A 21,028-nucleotide genomic window follows, 5' to 3' on the forward strand; every position below is an offset into this window, starting at 1 on the left:
CAAAAGAAATCTGATGAGGTTCAATAAGGATAAGTGCAGGGTCCTGCACTTAGGATGGAAGAATCCAATGCACCACTACAGACCAGGGACCGAATGGCTAGGCAGCAGTTCTGTGGAAAAGGACCTAGGGGTGACAGTGGACGAGAAGCTGGATATGAGTCAGCAGTGTGCCCTTGTTGCCAAGAAGGCCAACGGCATTTTGGGATGTATAAGTAGGGGCATAGCGAGCAGATCGAGGGACGTGATCGTTCCCCTCTATTCGACATTGGTGAGGCCTCATCTGGAGTACTGTGTCCAGTTTTGGGCCCCACACTACAAGAAGGATGTGGATAAATTGGAGAGAGTCCAGCGAAGGGCAACAAAAATGATTAGGGGTCTAGAACACATGACTTATGAGGAGAGGCTGAGGGAGCTGGGATTGTTTAGCCTGCAGAAGAGAAGAATGAGGCGGGATTTGATAGCTGCTTTCAACTACCTGAAAGGGGGTTCCAAAGAGGATGGCTCTAGACTGTTCTCAATGGTAGCAGATGACGGAACAAGGAGTAATGGTCTCAAGTTGCAGTGGGGGAGGTTTAGATTGGATATTAGGAAAAACTTTTTCACTAAGAGGGTGGTGAAACACTGGAATGCGTTACCTAGGGAGGTGGTAGAATCTCCTTCCTTAGAGGTTTTTAAGGTCAGGCTTGACAAAGCCCTGGCTGGGATGATTTAACTGGGAATTGGTCCTGCTTCGAGCAGGGGGTTGGACTAGATGACCTTCTGGGGTCCCTTCCAACCCTGATATTCTATGATTCTATGTAAATAGGGATGATAGCACTTCCCTAATTCACAGGGCTGTCATGAGGATAAATACATTAAAATCTGTAAGGCATTTGGATACTACAGGCTATATAAGTAGCTAAGATAGATACAGCTGTTGTTAAATATCAGCCAAAGTGTTCAAACTTCCTAGGCCCAACACTGCTTTTGGCTCCAACCATATTGAGAGTGATTTGGTCAGCAAAGTGTATGTGTGGGGGGGAGTTATTGAGTGAGTAGCTATGGCAGGTGTGCCTGTGTGTTCTTTCAGCACCAGCCCGAGGAGTGCACCACTCATAGGGGAGAGGGCATAGAGGAGCCCAGAAAAGGCAAATTGAAAATGAGGGCTATGGAAAACTGGGGTTTTGGCTGAATGAACGTTTCCATGACAAGCATCTGCTTTCCTGGCAAGCTCCAAATTTTCAGCAGAAAACAGAACATTTTTGGACAAAAATTGAAAATGTTCCATTTTTTGTGGTTTTCTGCTAAAAATGTTTTGTTTTTTTTCAATGAAAAGGTGAATTTTTTGCAGGAATTTTTTTACTCCCAATCAGCTCCAATAAGCCTGTCTTGCAGTGGGTGTTATCTCCTAGAGGAAAGGATGGGCACCTGAACACAGGTGCATTGGGGACAGCTCCTCAATCCTGCCCTTCAGCACAAAAGGGTCATAAAACTGGCTTACCCAGTGACCTAAGGGTCCTCCTGGAGTGTGGAGCCCTCAGCATGGGAGGCATAGAAGGGACAAAGCTGAGGGGGTCTGGCTGGAACACTGCAGTAAGCCTGTGTGCCATCCCCAGATCAGATCCTTAGAGTCATTGGCTGCTGGGTGCAAATTAGAGCAGCTCTGAAACTGAGGGACAAATCAGCCCCTGGCTTGCCTCAGGATGAGGACATAAATGACATAAAGCTGGTTTTGCTTCTCCCTTTGGGTCCTGTGCAACATGGAGCTCACCTGGACCCAAGGACCTTCGAGTCTGCTTGATGGTAGTAGGGTTTAGGTTAATTCTAATCTGGTGTGAATCTGGAGTCACTCCACAGAAGACAATGAAGTTATTCTGGATTTGCACCCGTGTAATAAAAATAAATAATTATCTGCCTTTATATGGTATTTTACAAAGTCAGGGAAACATTATTAGCCCTATGTAACCAAGAAGGAATCTATAGCAGAGAGAGGCAGTGACTTGTCCAGAGTCACATAGCAAGTCAATAGGAGAGTCTGGAATAGAATCCAGATGTCCTTCACTCCTAGCCATATGTTCGTTTCACAAGCCACCACCACCCCTGAGATCAGAATCTGGCTAGCATGTTCTCTAGTGGTGTGTGAACTTGTCTGTGTGGTAGTTTTTATTGCATGATTGAAAGTCCCACTCGATGCCTATTGTGACCCAATAACCTCTCAGTGCTCACTGGCAGGGGGGTTACAGAAATGTCTTGATTCTGATGTGTACATTCTGATTCAAAGAATATCATGTGAGGTCCTAAATGAAAGCCAGGGCCACACTGCTCATCAATAGCACTGTGAAATGGATGTACAGATGCTAGGTAAGGAGTTAGGCAGGTGTGCTGAAAATATGTTCTTAGTCTTTTTTCAAGGCAGGTTGACCAATAGGTTTTTTGTCAGACAAGAAATGTAGATTAACCACTGTAAGCTAATACAATGACTAACCATTTACAGGTGAAGTCGGAGAGATATGAAAACAACAGGCAAGCAGCACATGGGAAAAATGATCCACAGGTGGTTATCTTGACTCTGAGTTCAAACAAGGAACTTTGCAGATATAAGCAGAAGGCAAAGAAAAAACACCTTTATTCTGCATCTAGGAAGTAAACAGGCCGTGTGTTTACATGCATAAAAATGGGATCTCCATTAACTCTGGTTTAAACGCTGCAGAAGAGTGGGATAAAACTTCTTTACGCGAGAGGTTAACCTGTCAAATTTAGTCTCTAGAGAGCATGATATGATTTTGTTTTATATGTAACTCTTTGTTTCCAACATTCTTACTGTCATTTGAATTGCGAATCTTTGATGATAAACTTGTTGTTTTCACTATAATTATATCTCAGTACTGTGATATTAAGCCTGGTGCCACTCCTGAGTTGAAACTGTTGTGTATACTGTTTTTCCAGGGACAGCTGACCTGGTATTTCTGTGAGTGTTCAGTGGACAAGGGGCTGAACACTACAGGGGAATGGTTCAATGAACTGGGGGATTGGGATGCAGCTAATTGTTACCTTTCAAGACAAACCAAGGGCTGGCATAGCCCAGAGGAGAGTGTGTGAGGACTAACAGGCTGGTGATGTTAGGAAACTGAAACCCAGTTAAGGGGATAACCAGGTGGCTCACAGTCCTGGATACCCCAAGAAGCATCCCACCTCTCGCAGTATTTCTGCAGGCTAAAAACCTGGCAGTGCCATTCATTCCAGGTGCAGGACTCCCACTGATCTCAGTGGGACATATGCAGAAGGATTGCAGGCTTAATGCCTTCAGATCAAGACTGGATGCCTTTCTGGAAGATATGTGTTAGACACAAGTTATTGGGCTCTCTTCATGGCTAACTGGGTAAAAATCTGTGGTCTGTGATATACAGGAGGTCAGACTTGGTGATTTAATGGTCCCTTCTGGCCTTAAACTCTAGGAAAATCTATGAATCTATGATTGGGCGCTAGGGACTTTAATGTACACAATACATTTTTTTCTGGGAAATGTGTTCACAAACTGTGCCTGGAAAGTAAAATGAAACAGAAAGGCATATTCATGAATATTTATATTTCTCCTCAACACAAAGCCATGGAGTGGTTATTTACTGCACTTTGTTACTGTTTTAATGGCTTTCTTCTGACACTCAGTGATGGCAGTGGTTATGTTTTGACAGCATTATGTTTTAGGGAAGGCATGAGCATATTGTTCTATCATTGCATTGCATAGTTCTCCCCAGGGGTGTGGTGGTAAAACAAGAAGTGGGTAAACTAACCTTTCTAGTGTTCCAGGCCAAGCAGTGCCCTTATTCAGAATGGGTTTAGGCTAGAATGACATCAGGGTGAAAACTGGATGTGCTATTAAAATGCATTTTTGGCTGAGCATAATGAGTTGGTAGATAACACACCCATCAGTTGTGATGGTCATACAGCCAAGATTTGTTCATCACAGGAGAGTAGGAGTGATTAATTGCTTTATTCCTTAAATTAGAGGGGGATAAATACCATATTCCCCAAATGAGAGGTGGGTAAACTCCATACTATGATACTATACTTATGCTATACTACTGCATCTCCCTTAACGATGAGTTAAAATCCTTAAATAATAATTAATCCATCCAACTGTTTAGGTTGATATTAACAATTATCAACACTCATACTTTGTAGCTCATACAGAAGTTACTAAGTGATGTACACCACACTCCCTTGAGATAGGTAAGTATTAATTTTGAGCACCCAACATTCTCTTTTACAGATGGGGAAACTAAGGCAGAAAAGTTTCCAAAGTGACCTCAAATTCTGGGTGAAAGCACCCAACATTCTCTTTTGAAAATCTGGCAGTTAGCATCTGACAAATCAGGTCCTCAGGAACCAGAGCTTCCATTGGCTTCAATTGTAGTCATGGGTGCTCAGCACCCCCTGGAAATAAAGCCCCACATTTAAAAGCTGGGCACCCAGAAATTGAGATGCCTATAATTAGAGGTCACTGGTGAAAGTTAAGGGTCTAAACAACTTACCCAGGGCCTCAGAGATGGAACTGGAACACAGGAGTGGCTGATTTCCAGGCTGTGCTCGTTTAAAAACATTCAAAAACCAGTCAGAGAACACTTCAATCTCCCTGGTCACTCAATAACGGATTTAAAAATGGCAGTTCTTCAACAAAAAAAAACTTCTAAAAACAGACTCCAACGAGAAACTGCAGAACTGGAATTAATTTGCAAACTGGACACCATCAAATTAGGCCTGAACAGAGACTGGGAGTGGATGGATCACTACAGAAACTAAATCAATTTGTTAGTCTCTAAGGTGCCACAAGTATGCCTCCTTGTTTTTACAAAAACTAATTTCCCCTTGCTACATACTCAGACCTTCTTATCAACTGTTTGAAATGGGCCACCTTATTTACATTGGCCTCATTAACACTACAAAAGTGATTTCCACTCCTTCTTGTCAACTGTTGAGAATTGCCTACTTCCAACTTAAATTGAATTGGCTCATTAGCACTGACCCCTCACTTGGTAAGGCAACTCCCATCTTTTCATCTGCTGTGTATTTATACCTCCCTACTGTATGTTCCACTCCATGTATCTGATGAAATGAGTTTTAGCCCATGAAAGCTTATGCCCAAATAAATTTGTTAGTCTCTAAACTGCCACAAGGACTCCTCGTTGTTTTTGCTGATACAGACTAACACGGCTGCCACTCTGAAACCTGTCATTTGACACATTAATTTAGCACATGTGATCATTGCGTCTTCTAGTGGCTGGCCCCAGCAACTATTAATTATTAGTATTAGTATTTATTAATGATACAATAACACCTAGAGGCCCCCTGCTGAGATCAGTTAGCCCATTGTGCTGTGTTGCCCCAGGCTCTGTCCTAGTGAGCTTAGAGCCAGATTTGCAAAGATATTTAATACTTGTGGCACCTTAGAGACTAACCAATTTATCTGAGCATAAGCTTTCGTGAGCTACAGCTCACTTCGTCGGATGCATGGAGTGGAAGCTCACTCCACTGTAGCTCACGAAAGCTTATGCTCAGATAAATTGGTTAGTCTCTAAGGTGCCACAAGTACTCCTTTTCTTTTTGCGAATACAGGCTAACACGGCTGTTACTCTGAAAGATATTTAGGTGTCCAAAGGTACATATAGGCATCTCATGTGCTTTTCAAAAGCACCCAAGTCAGTCAGGAAGCCAATACCTTTGAAAGTGTGGCCCTTTGAGTCTAAGTAGACAAGACAGATGATGGGCAGGGAGACAGAGGTGAAATGACTTACCTCAGGACACAAAGCAGGTCAGTGCCACAGCCGGGAATAGAACCCAAGTCTTTTGACTTATTTCACTGAACCACATTGCCTCTGCACATGAACCCTTCCCCCTTTCTAGTACCGGGAGCCAGCAACTAAAACACCCCCATTGAATGTTAGTAAGGGGGCAACAGTCCCCTTACACTGTTACTGATGAAGGTTCCAAGTTCATTTGTCATTGATAACTGTCTGTGTGTCTATTTGACCATTTTGCAATTACATTCAAACTGGGCCTTTCACTCACAGTGCTTGGAGTTTCCTTTCAAACATGTGGGTGAGACTGGGAGCTCATTTACCTTTATTTTTTCTAAAAATTAATCGGATTGAAGATTATTTTCCTCAATCTCTGGAGAAAGGGAAACTTTGCAGAAAGAGCAATTAAAAGGAGTCACTTTGCCATTTCACTATGTGTTCTTTTTTGTGTGTTTTCTTTAGGTGATGCAGAGGCCTCTCACCTCTTTGATTACGGTTCCACTAAAACATCTAAAGGAGGAGACCGGTCCTTTTACACATCTCTGATATCAGATGACCGTTACACCTCTCCACCAGATTCTACCTACTTCTCGGGAATACTGCAAAAAGAGAACAGCCATGTTACTTGTTCAGACAGCACAGAAGGATTTAACACACTAGGGCACTCTATTCAAGATGTGATGGGATTTGAGTCCCGTGGGTTGTTTAGCTCAGATTCAGGAATAGAGATGACTCCTGCAGAATCCACTGATGTCAATAAAACCTTAGCAGGTCCCATGAAAGTAGAAGCTTATAAATACATGGACATAAGTAGATCAGAAGAGGTAAAATACCAAGAAAGATGCAACACAAGCTTAGAAGACAAGAATACAAGCTTTATCGATAAGTGCCCTGAAACAGCAGCCAAGTTAGAGCATATTTCTGGATCAAAGAAACCGGCTTTTGAGGAGACAAAAGTGGCCAAAGGACAAAACTTTTTTGAAGAATCAACTGTTCCATCCTATGCAGAGGAAATATTTGGTGACCAACACAGTGCCTCATTGATTACAGCACCGGTCAAGATTACACTCACTGAGATAGAAAGCGTAGGGGAACCTGCAAACAAAGAGTCACCTCCAAATAAGCAAGAAACAGGGCTGAAACCAAGCCATGAAGTGGTTCCAACAGTGACTGTGTCAGAGCCAGAAGATGATAGCCCAGGTTCTCTCACACCACCATCTTCTGGCACAGGTAAGATGTCCGACACCCAGTATCTTACTATGCTAGAAAGTGATTGGGTAAAATCCTGACCCCATTGAAGTTAATGGGAAATCTCCCATTGACTTCAGCAGGGCCAGGATTTCACCGACTGTGTTAAAAAAGCACCCCATTTACTTTACAGGTGAGCTCTCTGTGTGTGTTCAGAGACTTATCATTATCTAAACTAATAGCCTGATTTCCAAAGGGGCTGAGCACCTGCAGTTCCCATTGAAGTCAGCTGAACTATGTCAGGTGCTCAGCACCTTAGAGGGTGTCAACGTTGTACTGCTCTTTGCTTCTGTTCACACTGCAGAGCCGAAACCAAATGGACAGAGTGAGCTGGAGGACACATCCCTAACAAAACTCTTAATGCTTAATGAGGGCACAGGCCCCAGTGGGGGGAGGGGGGAAAGCTGCCCCCGGCTAGGGAGTCATCGTGGATCCGTGACACCCCTCTGAGAGAAACTGGGCTCCCTTTTTGTACTGGGGAGGGGAGAACTTTATAGGGCACAACATATTCCTTCCCCCACCACCCAGCCTCACTTAGTGAGCGGCTATTTAGTATTTCATTTTAGACTCCTCCCCAATGTGTGGCCCCAGGTCTTATTCACTGCGCACTGTTCAAAGCCCACTCTAGAGCAGAATTAGGACTTTCCTCATGAGTCTTTATGTAGTGCTCATCACTATTATATGTGGGTGCTTCACAAATGTGAGCCTTCCTCTCATCTCCCAGGGGTGTTGTGGTATTATCCCCATTTTACAAAACGTGGAAATGCCATCAGGTGGCATCTTGACATCCATCTGGTTCTTCTGCAGAGATGTAACCTTTAGATCCACCACACAGACCTCTGCCACTTGAGCTAAGGGGGTAACTGATAGCTGTAGTAGGTTTCCGTCCTCTGTGGGGATCAGCACTAGATGGGGATAGGATGCACACTTTGCCAGAGGGTTTCACAGATATTTGCTGACAGTAGAGGAATGCTGAGACTCAGGAGTCTTGGGTTCCAATCCAGGCTCTGAAGAGGAGTGTGTACTGGTGGGCACAGATCTCTCTGCCTGTTTTCTCCCATTCCCAAGCTTGACCTTCTGCCTTGTGCCCTCTAACCTGTCCTTGTCCCAGTCCCATCTCTTCCACACTTCTGGCTCCTCATCCCAGGCCCATTATAATTGCCTACGCAAACCCAGTCTTCACTACTCAGGCTTCTCTTCCCCATGTCAGTGTCCTTCCCCAGCCCGTCCCAGTCTCCCCTGCCTCCCAGTCTTCTTCCCCAGCCAATCCCAGTTCTCCACCCTGCCCAGTGCCTTGTTTCCAGTCTCCTTGTCCAGACAGTTCCAGTTCCTCCTTCCAACCTCCTTGTCTGATCTGTCTCTCTCCTTCCCTACAACCTTCAGCCATCCCTCTCTTCCCTGCTCCTCCCCCACTTCCCAGTCTCTCTCCTCATCCTATCTCGGTCTTCTCATACTCCCCTCCTCAGCTCCTTGTCCCAGTCTCTTTGCCTAGCCAATCCCTGTTCTCCCCCACCATCCAGGTGCCTGTCAGATCTGTCCCGCCCCCTCCCCCCGGCCTCTCCCCGCCAGCTTGTTCCCAGTCTCCTCGTCTAGTCAGTCTCAGTCTCCCCCCCACTCCTCATCCAATCTCAGTTCCCCCTCTGCCAAGTGGTTCCAAGTCTGCCATTTCCTTTACTGTCTCCCAGTCTCCCCCCTTGACTACCTGTGCAAGGAGACTGGGACCCAAGGCCTCCTCTCCCCCAATTTCCAGTCCCTGTCACCCTTATTCTATCCTTTTCCATCTTTCTCCAACTCTGTCATTTTCTTTCCCCATCCGCCCCCATCCCAGTCTCACCAGGCACCTTGTCACACCCTACACCAGTCTGACCCTTGTCCCCTCTGCCTTCAAGTCAGGCCTGGGGTGCCAGCAGAGGGGTCACTGTGAGAGCATAGAAAAGACGTTTCCTTGCTCTGAGTTCCAGTGCGTGGTCCCACCCTGGCCCTGAGCATCTGGAAGCAACCATTATAGGGAAAGTCTCACTTTACCCCTGTAGCCCTGGACTGGAGCAAGCTCAGCTGCTGTGTGGGGATAGCACATTTATGGTCTGGTCAGCTCTTGGAGCTGTGAGGGCTGGAATATGCTTGGTGAGGACAGAATCTTCAGAGACTTTAGCTGCTAAACTCTATGAAGTTTCTGTAGAGTATGTGTGAACTGAAGGGTTTTTTTCAAAGGCTTAGAACCTGGCCACATTTGGGCGGATTTTCACCAGGACAGCAAAAGGCACATCCCTGACACAAAGGCTACCCCCCACCCCCCATCAAATTTGAAGTCCCTGCTCCAAAACATGGAGGCAGTAGAGCTTTACAAAGAAAAGGTTGCCAGAATTTTTTTTTTAACATGAGCAAAACAACATATTTTCCCTAGACTTGTTCTCTGAAACAGCTGAACCGTTCTAACTGAAACATTAAAAAAAATATTGGCTTGAAGCAGACACCTAGCATGGAATATTTTAGCCCAAATGGTTAAAGTTAGGCAAAATTATAGGCAACTAAAAACAGAATCTTATAAATGGAAGTGTCGGGCAACCTTAATAGGTGGTGTGATCAGCCATTCCTCGAATTCAGATCTGCATATATATATTTGCTGTTTTAAAAAAAGTTTTATAATTACATAAATCCAAGTAGCTGTTATAGAATATGGCCCTTCATCTGGGACTCCAGAACAGATGATTATTCATTATCCAAATTTAATATATTGGGAGGGACCTGATTCTGCATTCCTTATACCCCCCAAAACTCCCAGTGTAGACAACAGGAGGCTTGCTCCTTTGTATCCAGATGGAGAGTGACCAATATAAATATTAAAAATGGTTTAAATATAAAGGGTCAAATTATGTCAGTCCAAATCATGAGATCTTTCCTCATATTTCACTGAGCCTTTACCCAAGACAGCCCGCATTGGCTTTAGTGGGTCTTTGCTTGAATAAGGTTAATTTCCGTTGTTACACTGTGTGCATCATGAACAAGGTATTTGACAAGCAGCTCACATTGGATCTGAGTCTTTCTAATCCATGGTACTGAAAATTCAATCCCAAGTGTGAATTGCAGTGCGAGTGAGAATATTGCCTTATTAAATAGAATATTGCATGTTGCATACAAAACACTGAAATGAACGTCTGTTGCAAGAGGTTGCTAAGAATTTTTTCCTCCATAAATTCAAGAAAATGTTTCCAAAATACTTATTCTGTGCGTGCATGCATGCCCCTGTACATGCACGCCCCGAGTGTATATTTATATGTGTAATTTTTATCTTGATGATTTTCCCATTTAAAAAATAGCTAATCTTATGTTGCTGGGAGACCTTGGACATACGATGACACAGACCTCCTTGTAAAGCACATTTATGTCCATCCATAGATCTCAGAGCTATATATAATTGTTTATTATTAAATGTAACTTTGCCGGCTTGTATTAAATACATTTAATAATACTTTAGCTGAATCTGTGTTTGATTAGGCAACAGACAATGATTTAGAGCAATCAGAAGTTATCTTTGTTAACAACATTGTATTTTCTCTCTCTCTCTCTCTCTTTCTATCTCTCTCTGCATGGGATAACAGAACCATCTGGCTCAGAATCTCAAGGTAAATACAGCCTGTCAGAAGATGAGCTTATCAGTGCCATTAAAGAAGCAAAGGGCTTTTCCTTTGAAAGCTCTGAAGTCCAGCGTTCTGAAGTCCAGCGTTCACCAGGACTTTACACAGAAAAACAAGATCAGAAAAGCAAGCCAGGGCGTCCAGCTGTTTCATCCCCCTTAGATAACGAAGCCAGCAGTGCTGAGTCTGGCGACTCTGAGATAGAGCTGGTCTCAGAAGACCCGCTAGCTGCTGAAGAGGTGCTACACTCCAGCTACATGACCTTCAGTCATATCGGAGGACCTCCCCCTTCGCCTGCTTCTCCTTCAATACAGTACAGCATCCTGAGGGAAGAGCGTGAAGCTGAACTCGACAGCGAACTGATTATCGAGTCATGCGATGCCTCTTCAGCTTCCGAAGAAAGTCCCAAGAGGGAGCAAGATTCTCCTCTCATGAAACCAATAATCATGGACATAATCCAGGAAGAGAGTGGTTCAAGACCTGATGCTTCTGACTTTGAAGTAAGTAAGACAACAGAGAGTAGGATGAACAGGGAAAATCTAGCTGAGTCTGCTTCCTATCTGAAATGCTCTTTTGTTGCACCCAAAGTAAGTGTGGAGCCACCAACCTCTGCCACCAGTACAGAAGAACTAAAAGAAAAAATAATTCAGAAGAAGCCACTTGAAGCAACAGTTGTTAACCAAAGTAAACTGCCTTCCAAGGACTCTGGGAAAAGAAGTCCCTTGGCTTCCCCCTCGCTGCCGTTTTTAAATAAGCAAAAAGGTAAATGCCGAAATGTATGTTGTCTCAGTAACACGTTCTCCTTGAATGCCGCTAATGGGGGATGTGTATGATTAACGTAGGAGGGTTTTTTAATCTAGCAGGCAAAGGCATAACGAGATCAATGGGCTGGAGTTTGAAGCTGGACCAGTTCACGCTGGAAACAAGGCACGTATCTTTAACAATGCAGGGTAAATAACCACTGGAACGGCTCACCGACGGGTGTGGTTGATTCGTCATCGCTTTAAATGTGTTCGTAAATGAACATACTAGCTCAGCCACCAGTTACTGAATTGACGTCGGAATCTGTGGGTGGAGTCCTATGGCCTGTGCTATGCAGAAGGTTTGAGTGGATGATCACAATGGTCTCTTCTGCTCTTAAAAATCTCTCTATACAATTAATAGAAAGACTGGTGTCTGGTCTACACTAGAGTTCGGTTGACACAAGACAGCTTACCTCAGCTATGGAAGTGTCCACACTTAAATTTCAGTCCCGCTGACATAACTTCTTCCCTTCCCCCCCCCCCCCCATGCCGACTTAATAACTCCACCTCCATGAGCGGCGTGGAGTCAAGGTTGATGTAGTTAGGTCAACGCAGTGTCGGTGTACACACTGTGTTGCTTTCATCAACTGTTACTGGCTTTCATGAGCCATCCCACAATGCCCCACACTGACAGTACAATTGATACAAGCGTTCCTGGTGAGGACGCACGCTGCCGACACCAGGAACGAAGTGCCGACACGCACGAGCGATGCAATTACTGTGGCGGCTGTACGCCGACGTAAGTTGTCAACTTAATTTTGTAGTGTAGACATGGCCTGGGCCCTTGTGCCTTTATATCATTTTCATTCGAATTTACTTGGGTCCAATCCTGCAGTCCTGACCGTAGTCAAACTGCCTTTCTACTCTATTCAGTGTCATATATCGTGCCACAACCCTGGCGTGTGGGCACAATCTAGTAGTGCATTAAGCAGTGTGACTCATACCAGTTGAGGATTCTTCCCTTCTTTCTCCTTTCCGCTCCTCTGAGAGAAGGTTGTGGTTGGATTTTTGAAAACACAATTAGGTGTGAAGTGCTTACTCTTTTAATTAGCCAAGGCAGGTTGGAGAAGCACTCCTTGCAGATGGAAAAGAAAGCGGTGAGGTAGTGTTGATTCTTAGACCCTTTACCTCCACGCAACCCGTTGGATGTTTACCCTAAACTAGGACAGTAAGATCAGAACTTTTCATAGTTTAGTCTTAATTTTATATCTGCTTGTTTTCATGACCTCATTATCAACAAACTAAAACATATCAATACAAACAACAAGCCTGGTTCTGTAACAGTTATTCATGTGAGTAACCTTATTCAGATGCCAAGATGTTTGTAGGATCAGCTCTATGAGCATAGGTCGGGCTCATAAGTCAGGGATCTGGTGAAGAAATAAATAACCATTAACAAATATAGTAGAAACTCAGAGTTACGGACACCTTGGGAATGGAGGTTGTTCACAACTCTGAACAAAATGTTATGATGTATTTTCAAAAGTTTACAATTGAACATCGACTTAAAACAGCTTTGAAACTTTACCATGTAAAAGAAAAATGCTGCTTTTAACCATCTTAATTTAAATGAAACAAGCACAGAAACAGTTCCCTTACCTTGTCAAATTTTTTTTAAAACTTTCCCTCCATTTTTAGTAGTTTATGTTCAACACAGTGCTGTACTGTATTTGCTTTATTTTTTGTCTCTGCTGCTGCCTGATTGAATACTTCTGGTTCCAAATGAGGTATGAAGTGGACTGGTCAGTTCGTTACTCTGAGGTTCTACTGTATGCTCTGAAATTGTGCTAACCCTACACAAACTCAGCAGTGGAAGCAACAAGTCAGGCTCTTCCATGAGTTGTGCTGGCCACAGGAATGGGGGTGGGGGGATGACCAGATTGGAAAAAATAGTTCAGATGAACAAATAGCTTTTTGCTGGCTGGAACAGTCCGCCTGAAAGAATCCCATGGTGCTGTTAGAACCCCTTCCATCCATAATAATGAGCTGGCTTATGGTGGCCAATCTCAAGTCTTGTGAATGGAGCGAGTACAACTTCATTTTGCTAATGCTCAGATCCTGGGAAATGTTCCTGCTGCTGCTGTCGGGCCAAATGCTAAAGGTCTTAGTCTAGTGTTGAGTAAAAACCATAGCAATAATCTCAGGACCTGGCCTGTAATGATCAAAAAGGAATCGTTCGATCATGAGTAATTCAGATTTTAGGGTTTTAAGCCTCCAGTCTAGCTTCCACTTCACCTGTTATTCTTGTCACTCAAGGGTCTTATGTCTGGGTGACCTTTGCTATGTTAAGGAGAGATCAGTGTAATGCTGTTCCCTCAGTTAACCTGGGGGTTGGGAGAGCAGGAGATTACTTAAATAAAACATACTGAAATGGGAGTCTAATCCTAGTGTCTGTGAAAAGGAGGCATTGCGTAAAGATAGGTGTTTTACAACCAGGTACTGTAATTGTATGTGGGGCAAAGCGGCTTCCCCATTACTCAGGTCAGGCAAATGCACTTGAATCCAGATCCGCAACAGCTTGAGCTACTAGGGTCCCTTTAAAACTGAGACAACCAGACTGAGTTGGTGTGCTGCCTTTTATGCTACGAACAAAGGCCCAGTAGAGACTAGATTGGAAGCACCAAACCTATAACATGACCAAATTTATGGCCTCAGTCAAATCTGAACTGAGGTCTGTTAAGGTGATGAACTAGTGCATTAATTCACGCTATCACTGTGCCTTATTCTTTTTCAGGACATCTGCTTGGGAGTGTTGGGGGGAATGTCTAGATCTCCCTCCAATGCAAACACAGAGCTGAATTCACACGGCATGTGAGAGAGAATGGATCTGTCTTTTTATTGTCTGCTGTTTAAGATCTTGGGGAACTTCATCTCTAAATAGACAATGGCCCAGACTCTTTGCTGCTTCCACAGGATGCAGCAGAGAGGGAGTGGATATGGGAGCTCCCTGACTGGCTGGTCCTGCCAACAGCTTAGGGTTGCCTAGGGGCTTCTCTAATCTACCCCAGCTGTCGGTCATTCCCAAGGGACTCTGTCTGCTGAGGATTGCTGGAGCTCCGACCTCTCCCCTTGTCCACCTGTTCACACCACCGTTGGTGATGTCTAAAAGGGAAGATACCCACCCTGACTGGGTGAGCTCAGATTGAGTTTGTGACGCTGGCAGTTAGGGACCACCTTTCTATTTGCAAATAGAGCAAGTTTGACATGGAAATCAATGTGACACAACAAATATGGAAACTTCACAGTAGCATTGTTACCGTGCAGCTTTTTAGGGCATAGCCACACCTTGTAAAATACACGTGCAGGGGATTTAACTCCAGGACTTACCATGGACCTGTATGGTGAATTTATGGGGAACACTTTAAAAATTAACCTATTGTATTACAGTGAACCAAAACCAGCAGACTGACTCAGGTGAGTGAGGGGCTGCAAGATCAGGTCTAATGCTTGCAATGGGAGATACTGTAAATTTTGGGGGTAATAAGTTAACAAAATTTTGGATTTTAAAAAGCACCTGATTTTATATTTTAATACTTCAGAGTTGGAGGGCTCACTCCTCCGTTGTAGTGAGCTCATTCCCAGCCCAGCTGACAAGAGCACAGAAGTGGCTCTAAGCTATCTTCCTGCCTTCTCTAATCCTGGGACCACACCATGCCCCAGTGGAAATCAGAGCAGCCACAGGGCTGCTTGAACTTATGCTAGCTAGAACACTCGTCTAGGGATTGTTCCGCTGGCCCAAGACATTCTGACAGGGGCTGGGCCCTTGTGAGACAGGTGCTATGATACAGGAGTGCCCTGCTGCCCCTTTCATACAACTTTAGGTCCTCTGTGCTGCAGGAGTACTGGACTGAGGAATTGACAAATGAATTTCTGCACCAGTGGAAGAGCAGTTGGGATAAATTCTATCCGTTCCCCTTCCCCCCACACACACACTTGTTCAAATCTGGGATATGCCAGGGATGGCATTAAACAGCTGGCTAGATCTCTTCCCTGTAAACACTGAAGACTTTTTGTTTTTGTTTTTTTAATATTCATTAGCGGTGATAGTTTTTTCCAGAGGGTTTTTTTGATTACTTACTCACGCTTTGCTGAGCAATTCCTACTGTAGTTTTTCAGCATTACCGCTTGATACGGGGCCAGTTTCTACTGTCAGAGAGAGAGAGAAATCTCCCACTGAGTTCCACAGGAATTGCACATGAGTGTCTTTGAGCAGAATAAAGAACAGGAGTACTTGTGGCACCTTAGAGACTAACCAATTTATTAAAGCATAAGGTTTCGTGGGCTACAGCCCACTTCATCGGATGCATAGACTGGAACATATAGTAAGAAGATATTTATACATACAGAGGACATGAAAAGGTGGAAGTACCCATACCAACTGTAAGAGGCTAATTAATTAAGAGGAGCTATTATCAGCAGGGGGAAAAAACTTTTGAAGTGACAATCAAGATGGCCCATTTCGGACAGTTGACAGGAAGGTGTGAGGATACTTAACATGGGGAAATAGATTCAATTAGTGTAATGACCGAGCCACTCCCAGTCTCTGTTCAAACCTAAGTTAATGGTATCTAATGCCTCCATAGGCCAAACTCATCCCTGCTGTAACCTCACTGAATTTAGTGGACTTACACCCAGGATGAATTTGGCCTGATATGTGTTTCCTTGATTTTCAGCATGTATTTTCCCTTGATGAATTCCTCCCACCCTTTCATTGCTTAAACTGATGCCAGTTCACTACCAAGGGCTATATCCCTTTTTGATTCACACAGGGGATTCCTATAAACACCAGTGGATTTCCCCACTTGTCTCCCATTAAGTCAGCATTTGCCACTTGTGTTCCCCTCACGGTTGGTGGTGGAAACTTTCCCTACCCGGGACAGCTACTAACTAATTTATTCTCGTTTGTCACCGCTTAGCCAACAATACATATATGCTCAGCTCTGTATTTCAGTAGCTGCCATTTCCCTGGGCAGACACTCCAGAGAACTCTCTGATATATCTGCAAGTGTGCCAATAAACTTATGCAGCCCACTAAGGGAGTAGAGGGTGTTCAGGACCAGGATCAGGACCCTTTATGCAGAAATAGGGCCAGATCCTCAGCAGGCATAAATCACTGTAGCTCCATTGACTTAGTAAAGCTATGCTAGTTTACAGCAGCTGAGGATCCCAATGTTGCTAACTCACAATTTCACTGATAGTCTTGCAATATTTGTTGCTCTTCTTAAACCCCAGAAGGCGTGTGATTATCAGCATCCACGAAAAATAAGATAAGCTTTTAGCCCCCAGCATTGTGGAGCAGTGCTTGAAAATGTGAACCCCAAAGGCTATGACACAGATAAATTAAAAACTACTGAGTTTCTTGTTGTTGTTTTTGTTTTTAAGATCTCATTGTTTTTAAGCCAATCTCAAGACTTTTGGGAGGCTGACTCATGATTTTTGAACTCTTGGGGTTAGTGATGCTGGGATCTGGCCAATAATGCTTTTCTGTCTGAGGGATTAATGCACCCATCACTGTATCTAATTAAATGGTCCCTTAAGAAGTGTGGTACATGTCTGTTTTTCCAACCTGTGAACAGTTCATTTGTTTCTCATTTGGAGAAATTCACAAGGGGCTGAATGGGCTAGCCTAAAATATTCTGCAGTATTTATCTTTGGGCTGGGAGACCGAGCCTTCAAAATTTCAGCCTCACGAAAGCTCATGCTCAAATAAATTGGTTAGTCTCTAAGGTGCCACAAGTACTCCTTTTCTTTTAGCCTCAAAGAAGATATTCTGCAAAATAATTAGAGGTGAACTGGGGCTGTAATAAAAAGCATCATGTAGCCAGAACAATAGCTTTTGATCCTCAAAGTCTATAATATTGGAATTTTATCAACTGCAAGAAAAAATAATAAGGCAAAGTTCATCCTTGTGGGCAGTAAAGTCAGTGATGTCATTGAGCTACCCCGGCATGAATTTAGGTCCATACTATAGTTTAGATTGTTCCATGACTCTAGTTAGTTACTCTCAGGGTAAATGTAGTCCAAGAACTGTCAGTCATCAACCATTTAGCTTCATATATAAACATTCACATATTTTGCAATTTATCTTTATTGTGTATTGTGTACAAAGTACCAATGTCCATAAACAATATCAATTTACAGGTCTAAACGGGCATTCTGTTACACTGATTTGACTGGATTAATTCTGGGGCTGAACATGGAAATGCAAATTGATTTTGAATTCATGCTCCATGGAATAAATGCACAGATTTCATAGCTTCTGGAGTGAGTCAATGTGAAATCACAACATTTTACTTGAAACAAGTTCATAGTCTCACTGGCTGACTACATTACTGTGAGTTTGCTGTGTATCATACCTTCAGAGAATCTGTGTGTTTGCTTGGTACCCTATAACCACTCTCTCTCCCCTCCCTGCACCGGTGCACGCCAAAGAAGTACTGTGGAACACAACAGATAGATGTGTGATTTGTACGGTGCTAATTCAAAGTCTCTATTTAATGTCTATTGCCATCCAGTGGTAATGATGAAAATAGCCATTCATTTCTCAGTTCCATTTTACCATGTCTAATAATCATCTTTTGTAAGATAAAAGACATTCCCATTTCATTCGCCATGGAGAGGCCCTGCCAGCTTTTGTCAAAGATCATAAGATTTGATCAAAGATCCTATTTCTCTGTGTGGCTATAGTGGGGTGTGCATTCCACACAGGAGTGGAAGGGGTTAATGGAGGCCAGATGGGCCAAATAACCTAGTAGATTGGAGGCTGAGAAGAAAGCTCTAATTAGAGGGACAGACTTACCTGTGCAGGAACAGATGGGGCCTGTATAAAGCTGGGTTGCTGCCTAGGAAAGGCTGTAGGGAAGTAGGCTGTAGTCACCCTCTTAGAGGAGGGAATTGAAGGCTGGTAAACCCAGAGAGGGTAGGAGCTAGTGATGAAGGAAGAAGCCTAGGGAAACAGCAAGAAAAGGTAGGACTGCATGGGGACCATGGCTGCTTGTTTTAGGGTTTCTGGGCTGGAACCCAGTGGAGAGGGTGGGCCTGAGTTCCCCTACTAGCCACTGGGGAGTGGCAAAGAACATTGGGAACTCCAGCCAGCCAGCAGATATGGAAAGACTGTGACTTCCCCAGAAGGGGAGGACTTTAGTGACCTGGCTGGAGGGCCAAGCCATGAAGAGAGAGCTGCAGATCCAGAAGTGAGACAGGATGGAAGAAGATGCCACCGGAGGGAGAGTGTAAACTGGCTGAGCTAATTCCCAGGACGGCCAGCAGGAGGTGATGTGAGCAGTGAGTTACTCTGTGACAGTGGCACACACTCATCTGATCACATGTGCTCTGGTCAGAGTCATATAATCACTGGCTACATTATTTCCCTCCCTTTCCTTTTGCAGAACAAATAGATGAAGATGGCTGCCAGCTCAGGTGACTTTGGCTTTTTTAATACTGAAACTCTAGTCTGCTCATTCATATCAAATCTTTATTTATACTCAATATTTTATATTAAGCCAAACAGAAAGAAGAACTGACATGTAACTTCTCGCTGTAACTGTAACCTGGAGTCTCTGGTTTGTTCTAGGAAAATCCTGGCTTGCAACATCTCAGATTTCAATATATCAGGAAAAACTGAACAACAGGCAGGGCTAGATCTGAAGCTGGCATGAATGGGCACAGTGCTCTTGATTTCTGCGGAACCTGCTGAGGATCAGGCCCAGTAACTGATTTAAATAGGTTTATATGCCGATTAAGAAAAGTCCTATTGGCTATGGAAATAGGCCTGCTTGAGCACTCTGGGCATCTGCAATCAAGCCAAAAGAAGGCCAGTCAGATCAGTGGCTTTCTGTCCAGCTCTTGTATTCCCATTAATTAAAAAAAATCTCCCAAACAAGGAGTGTATTTCAGGGAAAGTTAGAGGAACTATCTGGGGATGGGTATAACAGACTTGATATACTGGTCTCTAGCATGTTAACCTCAAGTTAAGCATATGATCAAGTGTTTTGCTAAATCAAGGCCTTCACCGTCAGTGAAGCACCTTCTTCTCACCTGTAAGTGTGTCATACACTGCTTCCTTGAACACTGTCCACTAATCTGGATCATAGCTGGGGCGATGCAGCTGGGAAGCCATCAGTCTCTGGAAAAATAAATGTTTCTTTCTTCTCTACCTTTCTCTTTTTTCTCCCCAACACTGACTCTGAATGCTATGAAGGCAGTCTCTTGCCTTCCAAGGGTCCAGCATTCCTGAGCCCTAGTCCAAGCTCTACCATTGCCTTGCTTTGTATAAATCATTTTGCCTTTCTCTCTGTTTTCCCCATCTGTAAAATGGGGATAATAATACTTACTCACCTACTTCTCTGGGATGTTGTGTAGAGTTATTTCTCATAAGACTTGTCTATGTGATGGCATGAGGTTGTGAATTGTAGAGTATGCCAATATGGAGTGCTCTAGCTGCCGCACGTAGACCCTGCTGGCATGAACTAGGAGGTACCTAGTTTGTGTTGATGTAATCCCATTTCAAGGTACTCCAGGTGACAGAACAAGGAGTAATGGTCTCAAGTTGCAGTGGGGGAGGTTTAGGTTGGATATTAAGAAAAACTTTTTCGCTAGGAGGGTGGTGAAGCATTGGAATGGGTTACCTAGGGAGGTGGTGGAATCTCCTTCCTTGGAGGTTTTTAAGGTCAGGCTTGACAAAGCCCTGGCTGGGATGATTTAGTTGGGGATTGGTCCTGCTTTGAGCAGGGGGTTGGACTAGATGACCTCCTGAGGTCCCTTCCAACCCTGATATTCTATGTTACCATGATCTACAGTTCATTCTCCCCCACTCCCTGTACACTGCACTTTGCTGCCATATATATAAGCCAAGTAAAATGCAAAATATTGTTATTGTCAAGAATTCTGGCATTGGTGAGATCTATGGTGAAAACCACACAATGCTTGTAAATATGAGCAAATTCTGAATGACAGTGTATATGGACCTGGTGTCAAATTCTATCCTCAGTTACTCCATGGGTTTTAATGGGGTTGTACAGTTGTAACTGAGGGCAGAATCTGACGCCATATGTAACTTCAGCTGGAAATCGAGTCCTCTGCATTTACCCATTTGTTAGAAAACACCTCAGCTTCTCTTAACCCCACTCACTGTGGCTGTTCATGTGTTAAAATCTACTATCCGCCCTTTTATTTTTATACTAAGGGCAAATAAAACAGAGGTTTATTCTATCATTTAAAAAAAAATCTTGAGTCCTATGCATGTAACTTTTCCTTAGTCTCTATGTCCTCTCCTAGACTTCTGAGCATGGGTTCTCCCACTTCATATCTGGCTACTCCAGATAGACTGAACCAACACATTATTATGGAAGGATTCTCATCCTCACAGAGGAGGGGTGGTCCAGTGACTATCTTGAGTGCCTAGGGGTAGGAGACCTGGGTTCAATTCCTGCCTCTGTCACAGGTAGGGTGACCAGATGTCCCAATTTTATAGGGACAGTCCCAATGTTCAGGACTTTTTCTTATATAGGTGCCTATTACTCCCCACCCCTGTCCTGATTTTTCACACTTGCAGCTTGGTCAACCTTGT

At 43.8% G+C, this 21,028-nt stretch overlaps 1 protein-coding gene across 1 annotated transcript in view; it reads left to right on the plus strand.

Annotated features, from left to right (window-relative positions):
* Positions 1-21,028, plus strand: part of RTN1 (reticulon 1) — a 197,536-nt gene that overhangs the window by 107,498 nt on the left and 69,010 nt on the right. Inside the window, exons 2-3 of the mRNA XM_077820587.1 lie at positions 6,237-7,004; positions 10,622-11,419. Of these exons, the coding sequence (XP_077676713.1) occupies positions 6,237-7,004; positions 10,622-11,419 (1,566 nt within the window). The remainder of the gene's footprint in view (positions 1-6,236; positions 7,005-10,621; positions 11,420-21,028) is intronic.

Source organism: Eretmochelys imbricata, chromosome 6 (assembly GCF_965152235.1).
Source record: "Eretmochelys imbricata isolate rEreImb1 chromosome 6, rEreImb1.hap1, whole genome shotgun sequence".
NCBI classification, from domain to species: domain Eukaryota; kingdom Metazoa; phylum Chordata; order Testudines; family Cheloniidae; genus Eretmochelys; species Eretmochelys imbricata.